At 42.3% G+C, this 17,262-nt stretch overlaps 1 protein-coding gene across 1 annotated transcript; it reads left to right on the plus strand.

Annotated features, from left to right (window-relative positions):
• Position 1: 1 nt before the first annotated feature.
• Positions 2–6,657, plus strand: PIM3 (Pim-3 proto-oncogene, serine/threonine kinase). Its single transcript, XM_026714057.2, has 6 exons — positions 2–1,180; positions 1,883–1,992; positions 2,314–2,364; positions 2,900–3,263; positions 4,633–4,809; positions 4,912–6,657. Exons 1-6 carry the CDS (start codon positions 1,096–1,098, stop codon positions 5,094–5,096), a joined length of 972 nt encoding a protein of 323 aa, XP_026569842.1. The 5' UTR covers positions 2–1,095; the 3' UTR covers positions 5,097–6,657.
• The last annotated feature ends 10,605 nt before the right edge of the window (positions 6,658–17,262 follow it).

Raw genomic sequence — 17,262 nt, forward strand, 5'->3', positions numbered from 1 at the left:
AGTGTGTGTGCGCGCGCGCGTGGTTTTTTTTTTCGCTCCTTCCCCGCGCTCCCCCCGCCTTTCCCTCCACCGCATCATCCTGTGATGAGAATTTTTCAGACAGTAACTCGCCGCGTCTCTTTACTATAAGCAAATAGTCCCTCGCCTCCACCCGCCGTATTTACAATGGGGCGAGGTTCCGCAGTCCCCTCTTTGGAGCTTTAAAAGAGAGAGGGGCGGAGTCTTTCCGGACCTATTCGAAGCGATGGGAGGGCGGAGGGAGGGAGAGAAAGACGCTACCCGCCGATTCCCTCCGGCGGAGGGATACAGACTTGGAGATGCGTGTCTGTTTTTTTTTTTTTTTTCCCCTTCCTTCCCCCACCAAAATATTGAGAGTTAAGAGGCCGCTGCTGCGTGCAGCGGAGATCAGAAAGAGAGCGGTGTCAGTCGGAGGCTGAGCTGCTGCTGCTGCTGTTCCTGCCGCCGCCGCCGCTCCTCCACCACGACCGCCTCACTGCGGCGCTACATCCCGGACTGGATTTAATCGATTGCTCGCGTGGGGTTTCTTTGCGCGACACGACCGAAGAAGACACCCGGGGGGGGCCTGGGTTGCCTGCTTGAAAAGAGCCCGATCCGTCGTCGTTTTTTGCCTAATTTTTTTTCATTTTTTTCTTTTTCCTAAAATAAAGATTGGCGTGTGGAATTTTTTTTCCCCCTTTTTCTTCTTCTTCTTCTCCTCCCCGTCCCTTTAAGGACATCTATCCGTTTCCCTGGGATTCTCTGCTGGGCTGCACGGACTTGCAAGTTGCCTTTCGACCCGAAAGAAGAGAGCGTGCGTGTGTGCGTGTGTTCCCGGCGGAGGAAGGGGAGAGACCGGGGACGCCGAAGCGGGCAGAGAGGCTTTGCCAAAGCGAGGCTTTTTCCCGCGATCCGGGGGAAGGAGCTGCGCTGCCGGCCCCGTCCCGTTGCCCTCAAACAGCGAGCCGCCCCCCCATCCCGGCGGACTGAGAAGAAGCCTTTGCGTCGTGATTATTGTGGGTGGTGGTCGTTGGGGTGTTGTGCATTTTTTTCCTTCCCACCCCACCACCCCACCTTTTTGTGGTGTCGCTTGGGAAGATGCTACTCTCCAAATTTGGGTCCCTGGCTCATCTTTGCAACCCGACCAGCATGGATCACCTGCCGGTGAAGATCCTCCAGCCAGGTAAACCCAATTTCTCCGGAGTTTTGCCGTTTGCGCCTCTCTTGGCGAGGGGGGGGCACCGGCCGTGTGTGGCGTTGCTTGCGCGGTTGTGTGTGGGTCTTGTGCGTGTGTGAGGTGCGTGACGAGGTTTCCTCTTCCCCTCCCGCGTCAGCCGTGGACGAGGAGCGGTGGTGGATCCCAGCGATCGGCTGGAGCCGTTCATTCATTTCCCCCTTTTTTTAAAAAAATAAAATCTCAGCCGGGGGTTAGGAGGAGCTGCCTTGTATCCCCCCCCCCGGTTATCCTAAACCCGGGAGTTGAGGGCGTTTTGGGGAGCGGAGTCTGGCGGGCGAATATTTTGCACCCGGAGGATGATGAAGGGGAAAGAAAAAGGAAGAAGAAGAAGAAGAATTGGAAAGACGTTTGGCCGAAGGGCTGGCAGATCTTGACCCAGAAAAACCCCGGAGGGAGGGAGGGACTTAGACGTTCCTCGCGGTCAGTTTGTACAGCCCCATCCATTAATTCCCAAATCTGGGCTTGGCCGCCCTTTTGATTTCGGGTCCAACGTTGCTGGTGACTTTTTAAAAAGAAACGCTGCGGGGGGGAGAGAGACGGAGGGGGTGTCAGCTGCCCCTTCCCACCCTTAGGTTTTGAGAGGGCTTTTTTTTTTTTCTTCCTTCACCTCGTTTCTCACCTCCCGCTTTCTCTTCTCCCCCTCTCCAGTGAAAGTGGAAAAGGAGCCCTTCGATAAAATCTATCAAGTGGGCTCGGTCTTGGGCAGTGGGGGATTTGGCACCGTCTACGCCGGGAACAGGATTGCGGATGGCTTGCCGGTAAGAGGAGGCTCTTGAGCAACACCCCCCACACACACACACTTCCTTCCCTTCTCCGCCCCCAACCACCACGAGGCTTGGGGTGGCTACCCCCCACACACACACCCATCCCCGTTTTTTGCCTGGCTGGGAATTCCAGCTGTTGGAATCCAGAGCAGAGAAATCCCTGGGCAAGTTCTCTGACGCCAAGCAGCAACAGGCATATCGGACTTGGTCTCCCCTCCTCCATCCCGTTTCCTCCCCCCAAAAAAATTCAATTTGCAGATTGGTTTCCCCATAACCTCTCTCTCTCTCTTTTTTTTTTCCCCTCCCTGCTTCCAGGTAGCTGTAAAACATGTGGTGAAGGAGCGGGTGACAGAGTGGGGCACGATTGTAAGTATCTAAGGATGGATCCCCCCAAAAACGTATGTGTGCGCCTGCCTGCCTGCTTGCACCTTGCAGTAGTTTCCAACGGCTTTTCTCTCCCTGTATCAATAACAGAAGGCTGATGATGGTTTCCATGGATTCCCCTTTCCCCACCCCGCATGCTGCTTTGCCTCTCCGTTCTCTGTTATTGTTTACATTGAGGGGGGGGGGGATTTTGGCAAGGTTTCTTCTTTTCCTCCTCCTCCTCCTCTTCCCCCTCTGCCCTCCCCTTTTGACTGCGGCAGCAGAGACACCCAGTGGAGTAGCTGCCGCCTTCCCCATCGGTCTAGCTGCTTAGCCCTCCCCTTCCCCGTCCTCTGCCTGGCTGCTGGAATTTCCATTTTGAGAAAGAAGTGTGTGATTTGTTTTCGGATGGGCAAGGAAGGGGATTTTCCCTCCCCTCCTCCCTTCCCGGCAATTCCAAATAATTCATCATGTCTTCTTTTGCTCTTTCTCCCTCTCTCTCTCTCTCTCCCTCTTTCCCAACCCCTCCTCCTCGTAGGGTGGAGTAATGGTGCCCTTGGAAATAGTCCTGTTGAAGAAAGTGGGTTCAGGCTTCCGGGGTGTAATTAAGCTGCTTGACTGGTACGAGAGGCCTGATGGCTACCTGATCATCATGGAACGGCCAGACCTGGTGAAGGATCTCTTTGACTTCATAACGGAAAAGGGGGCGCTGGATGAGGACACCGCAAGGGGCTTCTTCCATCAGGTCCTGGAAGCAGTGCGCCACTGTTACAGCTGCGGGGTGGTACACAGAGACATCAAGGACGAGAACCTTCTAGTGGATCTCAGGACGGGAGAACTGAAGCTGATCGATTTTGGGTCTGGAGCCATCCTCAAGGACACAGTCTACACCGACTTTGATGGTACGCGCCCCTCCCAGCCGCAGCCGGTCCCTGTCTGTGTTGGGTGGGTGGATGAGTGCTTAATTGGGAATGCATCCCTACACAACCCCCTCGTGCTTAATCACATTCTCACCACCTACGGCCGACAAAATATATCTTCGTCGCCTACGTCTGTAGCGGGTTGATAATTAAAACCTTCGCAATGGAGGCAGATGGAAGCGGGGGTGTCAAATTGTTTAGGAAAGGAGCAATTCCAGGCAGTGACGCAGCAGTTTATATGTTCCCTGCCTTCCAAAAAAAAAATAAAAAATAAAGGCATTTTCCTAGAGGGCGATGTGTTTACAGTTGAGTCAAGCTTGTGTGTTTCCATCTGTGCTTTTCTTAGTGCTCCCCCCGCACCCTCCATACACACAAATACCCGGTTTTCTCCTTTCCCATCTCCTCATTCCCCTAATGATGTTTTGGAAATCCCGCATTGCAGATTGAGGGACCGGAAGGGGGGGGGGGGAAACTTCCCCCCCAAAGAAGTTTTTCTTTTCCTTTCTTAAAACTTACCCGCTGAAACATAGGTTGCCTCCTTTTGTTGTACGGAATACATTATCTCTGCTTTTTGCCTAAGAGAACAGCAGGGTTTTCTTCCTTTCGAGGTGAAGGTGATCCAAGTAAAGGAGGCACCATTTTCACCTCCCTTCCCTAGTCAGCTGCAGCATTTAACATCTGTTTGTTGTGAAACGAGACTCTCCTGGACATGTGACCTTCAGCATCACAAATTCCAGTTTTCATTTGGTATCCAAGTAACCACTCGGTGCAGAGGGAGGGCAGTTGCTAACTGCCTTCTTAATGCGCGAGGCAGATTTCACTCCTCTTTTTAAAAGGTTACTCTGATTTTCTCTCTCTTTTTATTATTATTTTTTTTTAAAAAAAGGGAGTGGCATACTTTTGGAACTGGCCAAAACTGATTAGTCACATTTAGGAACCAAGGCTAGAGTTTCACCTCTCTACCCCCCCGCCCCACTTCCCTGCCTCTTTCCTTTCATCCCCTCTTCCTTTGTCCTTTTGTGTCTATTTTTGGTACGGTGCTGCTGCTGCAGACGCCACGTGGTCAAGGAAAGGCAGCTTTATGTTAGTAAACAGTCAGCTGATGGGAAGCTTGTGCTTCTCATCACCACAAAATAGAACGAGCCCGAGGGCCGAGATTAAAACATGATATAATCCCAGGGGTGATGTAAGGTCCAGAATTTTCCCATATATGTTTGTGTGCTGGGTGGAGGGTTTTGTTTTGGTTTTTTTTAAATGGGATTTTCGAAGTGGTAACATGTAAAATAATGCTCCCAAGTCAAAGTTCATCTTGGCTAACAGGGCAGGGGATCTTGTCTTCTCTTCCCCATAGGAACACGAGTGTACAGCCCACCAGAATGGATTCGCTATCACAGATACCATGGGCGATCGGCTACTGTATGGTCACTGGGCGTTTTGCTCTACGACATGGTCTGCGGAGACATCCCTTTCGAGCAAGATGAAGAGATCTTGAGAGGACGCCTGTATTTCAGGAGGCGAATTTCCCTGGGTGAGCCGCAAGTTTGCAGATCTCCACGACGACCCCGTTTCTCTCTCTTCCCCACTTAGCGCTGTTTTGGGGGCTGACCCACTGCCTCTCTTTGTCTTTCAGAATGCCAGCAACTGATCAAATGGTGCCTTTCCCTGAGGCCTTCAGACAGGCCAACCCTGGAGCAAATTTTTGACCACCCGTGGTTACACAAATCCGAAGTTGTGAAGTCAGAAGATTGTGACATACGGTTACGGACCATTGGCACGGACGTGTCTCGCACAAGTTCAAGCAACGAGAGCCTGTGAAATGCTGAGGACCTTGTAAAGGGAGGGGAACCACAAAGCGGGGGGGGAGAGTGAAAAGACTGCTGCCAATATGTAGAAGGGGCTGGAGGGAGGGAGAGAAATGCATTAATTATTCTGTACTTTGAATCTTTGTCAGAGGGAATTGATTTTTTTTAAAAAAAATTTCCCTTATTGCTGGTTTCTGCTTCAGAAAGAAATTTCCTTTGGAAACGCTAATATATGGGAGTTGGCCAGGCCAGTACTTAACCCGAAAGACTGACCTTAATATTATTATTATTATTATTTTTTATTATTATTATTATTAAGAAAAGCAGTGACCTCTTTAAATAACACGGTAAACCTTTTTGCTCTCATAGAGCCTGGACTAAATTTTATTTGCTTTTTTGAGTGCCTTTTTGAAAGCTGCTTCAGTGGGACTTTCTTTTTTGAGCTGTGTGTGTCCAAAGAAGATCCAGTACATTATAGAACCTGCCTTCCCTTCTCCATTCTGGGTGCTGGGGAAGCGGCTCCCTATGATGCACTAGAAAACATGTTCAGTGACTGAATGAAGTAGTCCCATCAACTGATGATGGAATACTTGAACACAGACATTTCACCCTCTTCTTTCCCAGCCTTTTCTCCCTTCTCAAACCCCCACCCCACCCCCAATCTGACCCCAGCAAGACAACTTCTGCTGATCCACACCATATTTCCATAGCCTTCAGGTTATCAGCTCTTTATCAGGAACATTTATCCATATTTCATTTCATCTCTACCACTGGGCACAAGAAAAAAAAGGCCCTTTCTCAGTTCCCCCAACCTCCAAGTCTTAAAAAGAAAAAAAACCAGTATGAATGGGCATGTTAAATGCACAATCAATGCAATATTCAAGGACTGTGTGCGTGGGTTTTTTTTTTTCCTTTTCCCATTACCTGTATAATGTGTTTATGTAAATTTCCCCCCCCCTGTACAATACAAGTTTTATTTATTGTCTGGAGTTTAGAAAACCTCTCACAGACTCAGCTGTGGCTATTTATTTTAGCTAATTTATTTGTTTAGAATTATGCAACACTGCTTTTTATCTCTCTTCTGTTGTGGAGATTTCTCTGGGATCAGTCGACAATTATTTTTGCATTCCTGTCTTTTCCTCTTTTGGGGGTTAGGGGTGGGTTGTTGACAAAGAAATATATAAAGCCTGACCATACCTGTTCTTTTTTTCCTTCATTTTTGGTTGGAAGATAGAAAAATGTTGTACAAAGTCTAATTTAAGGGAATTAGAATGACTTTAAAAGTTAGTATGCCTTTTTTCGTCTGGTATTATTGACATACCAGAACTGTAAAGTAATACTGTTTTTGAAGGGTTTTAAATTATTGACATTGTACAGTCTTTGTGCATTGGCTCTGGAAGGAAGAGTGGCAGAGTCATAAACCTTAATTTATTTTAATAGATGTGTGTTCTGTGATCTGGTTGCACTTACGCAGCTTGGATTTGGATTTTTTTTTCCTTCTGTTTAACAGTGTGAAATGTATGGAGATCATATTTTTTATACAGGTATTTCAATTAAAAAATTTTGTAGATAAATGGCACAATGTGTTCATTTGAGTCCAATAGTGGCACTTCAGAGGAAGCACCTTGACACATTTGTACAGATCTACACAGAAGTTCCACCAATGTCAGTAGCAATCTGGATAGAGGACTGCAATCTTCACGCATCGTCTTGTCCACAGATAGGAATGATCCTCAATAAATCAGGATTGGCTAATGCGGAAATTCCCTGCTCTTTGGAGTTGGTGAATACAAGTAAAAGTTTTCAGAGACCATCACAGGTACTCTGGACAAAGAGGTTGCCGTAGTGACAAGTGTGAAGTACACATCCCCTCTAGCTCCCAATATACTCTTTACCAGTTGTTTCCCTTCACCTTTTCTGGGTAGGTGCTCCACTTCCAAACAATGTACTGAAATGTAGGCACCTATCAGCTTGTCTTCCAAAAATGCTTCTGGGAGTCTGCTTAGGGTCAAGAGATGTTTCGAGAACTACAGTTTCCAAAGTTCAGGTGGCCTGTTTTTTTTAAATTATAAACCTTAAATGTGTGTCACGGACCTTGGTGGCGTAGGACTCCCAATGGGGAGTCAAGTCAGGATGGTCACAATTGCAAAATTGAGACCACCCCCACCACAATTGATTTGCCTGTGTCATGTTTTTTAGATATGCAGTTGTGGGTGCCATGTTGACTTCACAATCTTCCCCCCCCCCAAATGGTTCCCTCTGCCAGTAGTGTGTGGTAACGTAGGTATCACACTGAACTCCATTGTTGCCTCTGTTGGAGACTTGGAATAAAATATAGGCTCATGGGGATATCGCTGACAGCTGCAGGTTATTCAACTCCTTCATCCATGGCTTGTAACCATGTATGGTGTCCTTATTTGTTCTCTAAAGTGAACAGATTTGGGCAACTTAGCAAAGTTGTTCCCAAGTACTCAACACCTGGGCACTGTTATGTCATAAAAAGGGGTGGACCTTTTATTGACCAATCATGCCTGCCATTTCGGTGTTGCTGACCCACGCCGGTATGAAACTCCTGCAAATGCCACATTTGTAATTCCAAATATTCATTTTGGATGTTCTTAGATGCTCTTCTCATTCTGTAGCCCTCCAGGTGGATTGAATGATGGTGAGGCACCGGGTCGGGGAATGCTCCAGAGGCAAAACTATACGTGATAGACCTGTTTTGAGACAGGACTCTCATATTTTCCTTAGATATGTTTGCACAACATGCTAAGCCAGAAAGTCTGGCGAGCATGCAGGTGCCTTAATTTTATCCTGTACGACATGCAGCTTTGTAATCAACAACTTAGGTTTATCAGGTTGTCCAATCCCCCAAAATATTCCCTTATTAGAATTACGTGCTTGTGAATATGAAAGCAAAGTTTCAAAATTCTCAAACTTCATATACCATTGTAAGTTAAAGTCTGTTTAAAGTCTTGGGGTAGAGGCAGATAAGACCACGTGCAGACTTTTTCATGAGCAGAATTTTCTATTCATTCATCTGCCAGAGGTTTCTATTTTTTTTAACCAATCGGATCTGATTCTCAGCAATATACACATGCAAGGTTTATGTTAGGATTCTTCCCAATAGCAGTAGCCTCATATAACAGGGTTGGGTTGAACCACCTTCTCCAGACAGACTAGCTTTCATATGCAACAAATTTCTCTACTTGAAAGAAAATCCAGATGAGGACTGCTAATCTGCATTCTAGAGCAGATGGGGACAAGTCTTGCTATTTTTGCTTACTCTGAGTGGCTCTTCGGAGGTCGTCCTAGCACTGTACTGCGTAACCTCCTGTCATGTTGGAAACTCTCTTCAGTAGCTACAAAGATCCCTTACTTAATTTAGCACGGCTAATGTATCAGGACTACTGTGGCATTACAAGGCTTGCATACTTTTCTATTGTGAAAATAGAATGACCCAAGGAGATTCTGGTATCATGGAGCAATTACAAGGAAAGGAGGCTGGATATAACAGAAGATTACCCTAAATGTCTGCTTTGTTAAGCAGTATTTCAAAATCCAATTGCTGAATATTAGAATGCCTGCTTCCATACTATACAACGATAAACCACTCAAAAGGGAAAGTTGCTAACTTCTAGCTCAGTGGATTTTCAGTCTATTTAAATAATCCCCTTGGACAAAATTATAGGAACAAGAAGTTTGACAGGGTTTTTTTTCATTATTATTATTATTATTATTATTATTATTATTATTATTATTATTATTATTTTGCTGTTTCCTCCTTTCATCTGAACAAGTTTCTTCATTATCCATCTCTGATCTTTCTATCAATCAATCATAAAGACAGGAATGTGGTGCCCTAGGTAAAATTGGGACAGTCTGCAGCTTGAATCTCACAGGGGCTCTGTTAGAAAGAAAACCAATGTTGCAAAGCTTGCATTAAGTTTTTCTAGGCCAGTATTAAATTACACTAATAGGTCATTTGGCACAGGAACTGACCTCCATGTGTATAAATTGATAGCTATAATTGTTACTCCCATTTTTCAAAACATGAGCATCCTTCTAATACCCATCTTCTCAACCTCAATAAAAGACCCAAACAAGTCTCTTAGGTAGCATCTGTTGTACTTGTGGATATGCAGTGAAGTTCCTTTGTTCATTTTTTTAAACAAAGGTATCTTCCATTGGGCCTGTGAGGCTCTTTATTGGTTGCAGTTTCAGTGTGTGTCATGAAACCTGCCAAATCGGTTTAATTAATTGCACCCCAACATTAACTATTTGTACACAAGAGCAAGCCAAAAATTGTTAATCTAATCCTTAAAACAGAGATTAGGACTATTGTGCCTTAAAAAGCGGAGATGAATAAACTCAAATCCATTAGAGTGACTTTGGTCTAGGCACAATTCCAGTCTACTTGGACTACAAAACATTTCTTTCAACCCAGGGATGTCCAACCTTGGCAACTTTAAGATTTGTGGACTTCAGCTCCAAAATTCCAACCACCTCTGTTCTTCACTGTGCCTCATTGTCTTTGTCCCATTTGATCCGTTTATTTTCATGTTTGCTTTGTTTGGCTTTCTACAAATGAACATGAGGAGAATCCAAATCATCTCTTTTCAATATTTTTCTACATTTTACCACCTTCTTCTTACCACTTTGAATCTTCTTCACTCTTCTATCTTCTTCTTGAGAACTCTCCAATTGCCCTGTACCTGCGCAGCATCCCAGCATCATGTTTAAATTCTGCAAAATACATTAAGGATGGGCAGAGTTAAAACTGCAATGTTATGTTTGCATGACACAAGTGGTTAATAGAATAACAGATTAACAGAGTTGGAAGGGACCTTGTAAGTCATCCTACAATCCCCCACCCAAGCGGGAGACCCTACACCATTTCTGACAGATGACAGTCCAGTCTCTTCTTGAAAACTTCCAGTGATGAAGCTCCCATAATTTCTGAAGGCAGGCTGTTCCATTGGTTGATTGTTCTCACTGTCAGAAAATTAAAGTTAAGATGAAAATAGTTAAACCAATTTAGCGGGTTTCATGGCAACTGCAGCCAAGTACACATGACTTTAGGTTTGCTGAAAATATTAGGCGACATATTCTTGGTTATTTACAGTATGTCAGACAAACACAGTTTTAAACTGTGTCCTATTGAAGCTTTAAAGTCGGGAGAGATGGGAAAAATGAAGATCACGGACTGTCCTGGTCAATAAACTTTACCTGATAAAAGGGAATGCAGAGACCTTTAGGAATAGGAAAATACTATTTATAACTTAGAATGTTATCCATGCGTACCTGTCTGACAGTGAGATGGAATCCAATACTGTGTACTAGAAAAAAGGATTGGTGGCACGGCAGACATCTCAAAAGAAACCCTCCTTAATCTCTTGGACTGTAAAGGCAAAGTGAGGGGAGGATGTACTTTCAGACTTCTGTTAATGTCATCTTACAATAAAGCAGATTTAGAACATCTAGTCATGCTTCCTGTTGGGACTACCCCACCTGGCTGACACTAACCTAGCAATAAAAGCCAAATAGTTTTGCTTATATCTTAGATATCATATGTTGTTTCTTTAAAAATGTTCATTTCACTTATTAATGTTCATGTTACTTAGCATTGTACTAATCCAACGGCTTGCTTCATATATTAGGTTAAGCATAAATATCCAGTACATTGGGGCTGTGCTTCAATATCACCACACAAATAGCATAGATTAAGCAGTGGGAATTATTATCACAAAGACACTGTGGCACATATGAGTGCTGTTAATCTGCACCTTGACTCCTAACCCACCCACTAGGTGGGCCATGATGCTAAACCACACACAATTTTGTGCCTGGTTTTGTTCACTAAGCCACGAACCATCAAATCATATCACATTGCTAGCCAGTCAACATCTTTTGGCTAACATTCTCCATCATATAACTATTCCTTGAAGGTCTAGTTTAGATAAAGTATCAGTTACTATGTGCATAAAAATATCTGTATCCGCCCAAAGTATTTTACTTCTCACAATTGGAATCAAATGTTTAACATAATTGATTTCGAATGTTAATCCTGTGTACAATTTTGACTTAAATCTGCAGTGAAATACGACTGGGTCTGCTGCTAACTTTTCTTGAAAGAACCATTTTCCCAAAACGTATGTCCATCTCTTCATGCTATTTCCCCATTATTGAATCAGATTAATCTGTTAGATGAAGTGATGGGGAGGCCTTTTAAGCTACTGTAATACAGAAGCTTCATTTTCACCAAAGCCTAACCAGGTACCATATCTCCCTCCATGTAGTAGTTTAGCGACCTCTGTCGGTACAATGGCAACACGCAGCCTTCGTAAACAGAGGTGCTTTTTCAGCATTGTTGACAGGTGTCTCTAAGAATGGGGAGGGGTGGGGTATAGACAGGCCCTGAAATGTTCCACTAGGCAGAAAAGGATTCCATTATAAATAAATCATGACAACAGCGCTGTGTTATTACTTCTAGAAGCTCACAAGGCACGAGAGAAACTATGTATACAAACATCAATTTACCTGTTATTACTCAGTCCTGAATCTTTTTTTTTTTTTGCATTAAAATCAGTACTAATAGTAATGCTAACAATGCTAATACAGCATCAACAGCTAAGCATTATGGTTTAGATGTTCCTCTTGTGACCAACAAGAATGCCGCGGATAGCTTATTTTACCCTTTTTTTTCTGATGTTTGCTTTCTTCCACCAGCAGTTTTGGCCTAGATGGAATTATTATTATAAACTTTTATTCAATAAACATGAAACTCAGTCAACTGAACATTTAAAAATGTATCACAAATATTATTTACTGGCACTGATGGTTGATACAAGATTATATTATTATTATTATTATTATTATTATTATTATTATTATTAAATATTTCTTGCATTTTCAGTCCCCCATTATCCCCATCAGTTGGCAAATGCTGCCATTTTGTGATTACCTAAGCACCTACTGGTACATCCAGAGAATTGTGATAGATTTTTACTGTATTTAATATTTGCAAGAGAAACCCGGAATTTCAAATATTTGCTCTAAAAACTTGTGGCACGTTTGAAAGGAAGCAGGTTTTAAATCTATCCAATGTCCACGTGCTTTAATATAACTTCCTTTTTAAATCCAATATGCACTCTTTATTGTCATCAACCTGATAAAAGGATTGTCACCATCAGCAACAGAAATGTTTCATGGTCTACAAAAGCAACTCTTTTTTTTTTTTTAAAGAAAGAAATGCAAATGTATTTTAATTGACCTGGTTTTATCATCAGGTCTAAAAAGAGATGAGATGCCAAAGAATTGTATCTCTATTACAGTTATGTGAAGAAGAGGGATACTGATAATACTTCTATCTTATGACACAATGATTACCATATTTTTTACTCCATAAGACGCATATTTTTCCCCCAAAAAGTGGGTGGAAATGTCTGTGCGTCAGTGCCAGTCCTTTGGTGAATAGCAGCCGGGCCACAGTGGCAGGGTCCTTTTACAGTGCTGAGTCCCACTTCTTCTGTCTTTGCCATAGTCCTCCTCTTCTGTCTCTTTTCCGCAGTACAGGAATCAATAGGCAGAGCTGAAACACGAGAGGACACCTATCTGTGGTCCTCTCAGGCTCCGCCTGATTATTATTATTATTATTTCTTGTTTTCCTTCTCTAAACCTAGGTGCATCTTTATAGTGGTCAGGTGCATTTTATAGTGTGAAAAATATGGTAAACGCCCAGAAGCATTTTAATACTCAATTTTCTCAGAAATGAGATAAAATAACTTCATTTTTGTGTTTGCCATTCCCAAGTTAAATTTCATGCGATTTTTATGATAAAGTTTGACGTAAGCATGTTGAATATGTTTGCTACAATATACATGACTTCCAAATGCAGGTATAAGTGCATATAAACAATATGCATTTTAATACAATTACCACATACATTTTTTTTTAAAAAAGGAACAATTCTCTTGCCTCAATCCAGTTCAACTCCTCGTTTCCAATCTTGTTAACCTATAGTAACCCCGACCAGTTTTATTCTTTCCCTGCACTAGTGTTCAACATCTACTGTTCTGACCAAGGCTTCCTGAGATTGTAATTAAGCACATGCTTCTTTAAAACAACTCTTGTTTTATTTCAACACTGGGAATTATATTCATTCCCAGCCGGTAATGAGTCCCAAACAGTCCCTTTGAGATAAGCACCCACCTCTTTCCTTTGAATTGCTGCCAACAACTAGAGTGCCAAATGAATTATACAAAACCAGTCGAAGTACAAAGTCCACACAGAGCTTCAAGGATTAATTCGGACAGAATAAATGACTTTGCTTCCCACAAAGGTTTCTTCATCTTTGCCTGTCCTTTATACCTTATGGGAGGGGCAATCACCTCCAAGCCTTACTCCCAAGTTGCCCCTTTAATCTCAGCTGCTCTTGCCTTCTAGCAGCTCTGCCACATGCACACTGGGAACAGGCTCCCCTTGTTCCTCGGCCTTGCTGCTGCCAGACTCCAGAGGCTCCAGAGTTAGCACTCCACTCCCAGATGGTCTTGGCCCCATCTCTGCATTGGACGCAGAACCCTCGTCCGAGTCCTCTCCAGATTCCCAAACTGGTCCCCGTTCTTCCCCACTGTCCGATTCCACTGCCTTCTGCACCGGCTGCTGGCGAATCACAACATCTACTTGAATCTACATCTAAAATTGAGGTACAATGTCATGAGTATGGTGAAGGTAAGACAGCTGAAGACTGCCCCTCCAAGTTGAAGCACTGCTTTTGTGAAAGATTTCTCTCACTACCGGGAAGCTGTGAAGAACTGGATGGGATGAAAAAGCCAATACTGAATACTATCAAGACAATGTTACTGTGGATCCATCATGATTCTCAGTCTGTTTCTTGACTAAAGGCACCACCATTGAAGGAGTATGCCTTCAATGGGTGCTGTGTTAGTTATTAAACTACTGTTTAGCTACTATTAATCAGGCAGGTGGAGGTAGTAAACAAGAAGGTCTTTGCTCAGTTTCAACTGGTACACTAAGTTGTGGCTTCATCTGGGGGTATGAAGATTTCACTGTAATAGCTCATGTCCATAATTCTACCCATGCAGATGACTACATTATGCTGTGCAAGGAATTGCCTGTGAAAGTTACTGGGAAATTGCAATTAGTAAAGAATATGGTTTGCTCGCTGATGGATAATAGTCACCAAGAATATATAAAACCTATGTTGTATTTACTATGTTGACAGTAATTAAATTTCTCTACAGTTCAAAGTGCTGTTTTTAACTATAAGTAAGGCTTCTATGGCTTGGCCCCCAGGTATTTACAAAACTACCTCTTCCGATCAGAGTAGGCCCTTATAGTAAGCTTTTTCCTTGAAAACTGTCCCCGTTTCTGTGTAGATTCCTTGAAGGCTAGTGGTTGATATTACCTTTAAAGTTGTTCTCCATGGGATATAACCCCAGTGGTTTTTAGGCATAATGAGATAAAGACTTATTGGCACACTTCACTCTTTAGATTCCTATTTGATAACTCTATAAATATTTTTAAAATATTAGAGCTGGAGCATTGATTTTAGAATCAACTCTATGCTATTTACTAGCCTTGCAGTATATAGGTGTTTCCAAATGGATCTTCTGTCACAATCCTGAAGTTCATGGGATGGCTGGATGCATTGTCTTCTGCCATCCTATAAACATTATATTACATTTCATTTCATTTTTCTTTCCCTTCCCCATCCTATCCATCGCTGTGTTATACCCAAATGCAAATACACACCATTTTAATAGATCCCTATAATATACAGAATACAAGCTTCTGTACTTTTAAGGATAGTCTCAATTCTTGCTACCTTCGTCCATATTTAGAAAAATAATTTAAATGGTTACTGAAAGAAAAATATAAGTTGGTTTATCAGCAAACTAACAGTCACCTACATCTAATTAATGGGAAATTTATTTCAATTCTTCTCTCTAATTAAACTAACCCTATTCTTTTTCATTGCTTAAAATAGAAATCACACCAAAAAAAATGGATTTTTCTCTAGATCTAGTCAAAAGATGAAAAAAAATGTGTTCCCTTAAGTGAAAATGCATAAAAATGTCTGCATTGAATGCTACATTGGGGAATTCTACTCACAATATAGACTTGCCTCTTTTTACACATTTAAATTCCTCTTTTCTAGATAGGATAAATACATATTTCTTGAGTTTTAAAAAGAAGGGTGTCATGATTTCGTCATTTAAAAAGCAATAGAATCATCAATTCTTAAATGAGGCCCCAAAGCTCAGCCTTGAACTCTGATTTGCCTAGGTTGACAGACATTTTGAGTGAGTCATAAGCACTGCATTGCATGCTACCATGTCCTATTTCCTGAATTAGAGTAAATGATGGACCGAGAAATAATTGTCCTTTGCAAAGGCATGAGTAGAACATCAAGCAGCTAAAGCTCATAATTAGAACCCTGAAACAAGACACATTATGAGTTGTTCATGCAGAAACTGCACTCATGTACAGTACTTACTGAGATTTCATTAGAAAATTAAATTAGGACTGTGAATATGCCATATACACATGCAAGTTACATTCTTTCAAGTATAATTATGCCGAATGTCTAAGAGGTTGGATGCCATTTGACACCATTTGGCTGACTGGGATGTCCCTCTTCCTAGCCATTCAAAGAAAACATTTCAGGATGTCTCCTGTTGAACTTTTTTGAAGGAAGATCTCTCTCATCACCAAGAACTTCTCTACAAAATTAAGATTGAAAATAGCAGGTGGAAAAGCTATATGAGCAAAGATGACCGGAGGATCCAGTGAATTTGCAAGAAATAACTTGAGAAAAGGACACAAGAACAAGTAGGTTTCAAAACAGCCCGTGCATCTAAGGGTAAGGAAAAAGACTGTGTTGGGCATTCTACATAGCTGGAATTTTAAATTTTAAAATCAAAATATTCCCCCAAACAGCAACAAGAAAAATTCAATACCGCCATTCTTGAATGCTACCTGACATTCCAAAGTCCATTTCAGAAGCTGGCTGGGCTTGTCAGACAACATTTGAGAAACTTAAACAGTTGTTTGTAGCAAATGGTTCGTCGTTCAAGTCAATGCTAGGGATGTGGCCATTGGGGATGTATCATTACAGAAAAATGAGGAAGATAGTCTTCAGAGATGACGCAGGCTCTCTCTATGGCCCAGAATGGCTAGCTTTTGAGAGCAAGGGCAACTTTTAAAAAATGCACATCTGGAAGATCTTAATAATATAACAAATTCATACTGGGAAAAGTTATTAATTAGGCTGTAAGCCATTTAAATTCATATACTGTGAATTTAAATTACTAAGCTTGAGTTCAATTCCTGACCTTGGCTATTTCCTCCTATAGAGGAGACCCCCTATCACATATAATCAAGAAGAAAACATTGTGTTTTAAAATTGATTGGTCACTGCATGATAATCCTGCTCTAATACACCCATTCACCCACAGATACCTCACAAATTGAATTGGTTAATATCCTGCAGATATTAACAGATTCAGCAAAAATGTCTGTGTGAAAAAAGGGCTTTGTACATACATTTGTATGCATGTTGTCTTCAATATAAACAATTAGCGTATAATGCTTGAACAGGCGCACCACTGTATAAAAGCTGTATGAAATATTCCCACTTAGCTACTCTCTAGTTGGTTAGGCAAAATACGACTGCATTTTCATGCACTAATTTTACTTTAAGATGCCCCGAGGAAAAGAAATCACATCACCAATATATTTCCTAATACTTTTGAAATTTTGTAAGTAAAGAAAATAAGATTCCCCTGAAATTTAAATCAATAGCTCTCAATTATTTAGAGAGATGCTTCCAGTCTCAAATAATTGAGTTAGGAAAACTACTGTAACTGCTGTTAAAACCTTCTGCATGCGCGCGCACATATACACACACACAGAGAGACACCTTGCTATTTCACAACATTTCCATGGCCTAGAGTGTGATCTTTGCAAATCTTATGTTGCGTAAAATCGGGGGGGGGGGGGAGTCCAACATGGTGTTGGCGTATTTCTTTCCTAGGTATAATTTACATTTTAAACTCATTACTGAAAGTAGGCTATTCTCAAAGAAAGTTGCAAAACTGTGAGGTGAATTGTGCCAAGAAAACAAGAAAATCCTTTCGATTAACCCTTGCCAAAGC

This window comes from Pseudonaja textilis, chromosome 5 (assembly GCF_049901715.1).
Source record: "Pseudonaja textilis isolate UNSWEBS1 chromosome 5, rPseTex1.2, whole genome shotgun sequence".
Lineage (NCBI taxonomy): Eukaryota > Metazoa > Chordata > Lepidosauria > Squamata > Elapidae > Pseudonaja > Pseudonaja textilis.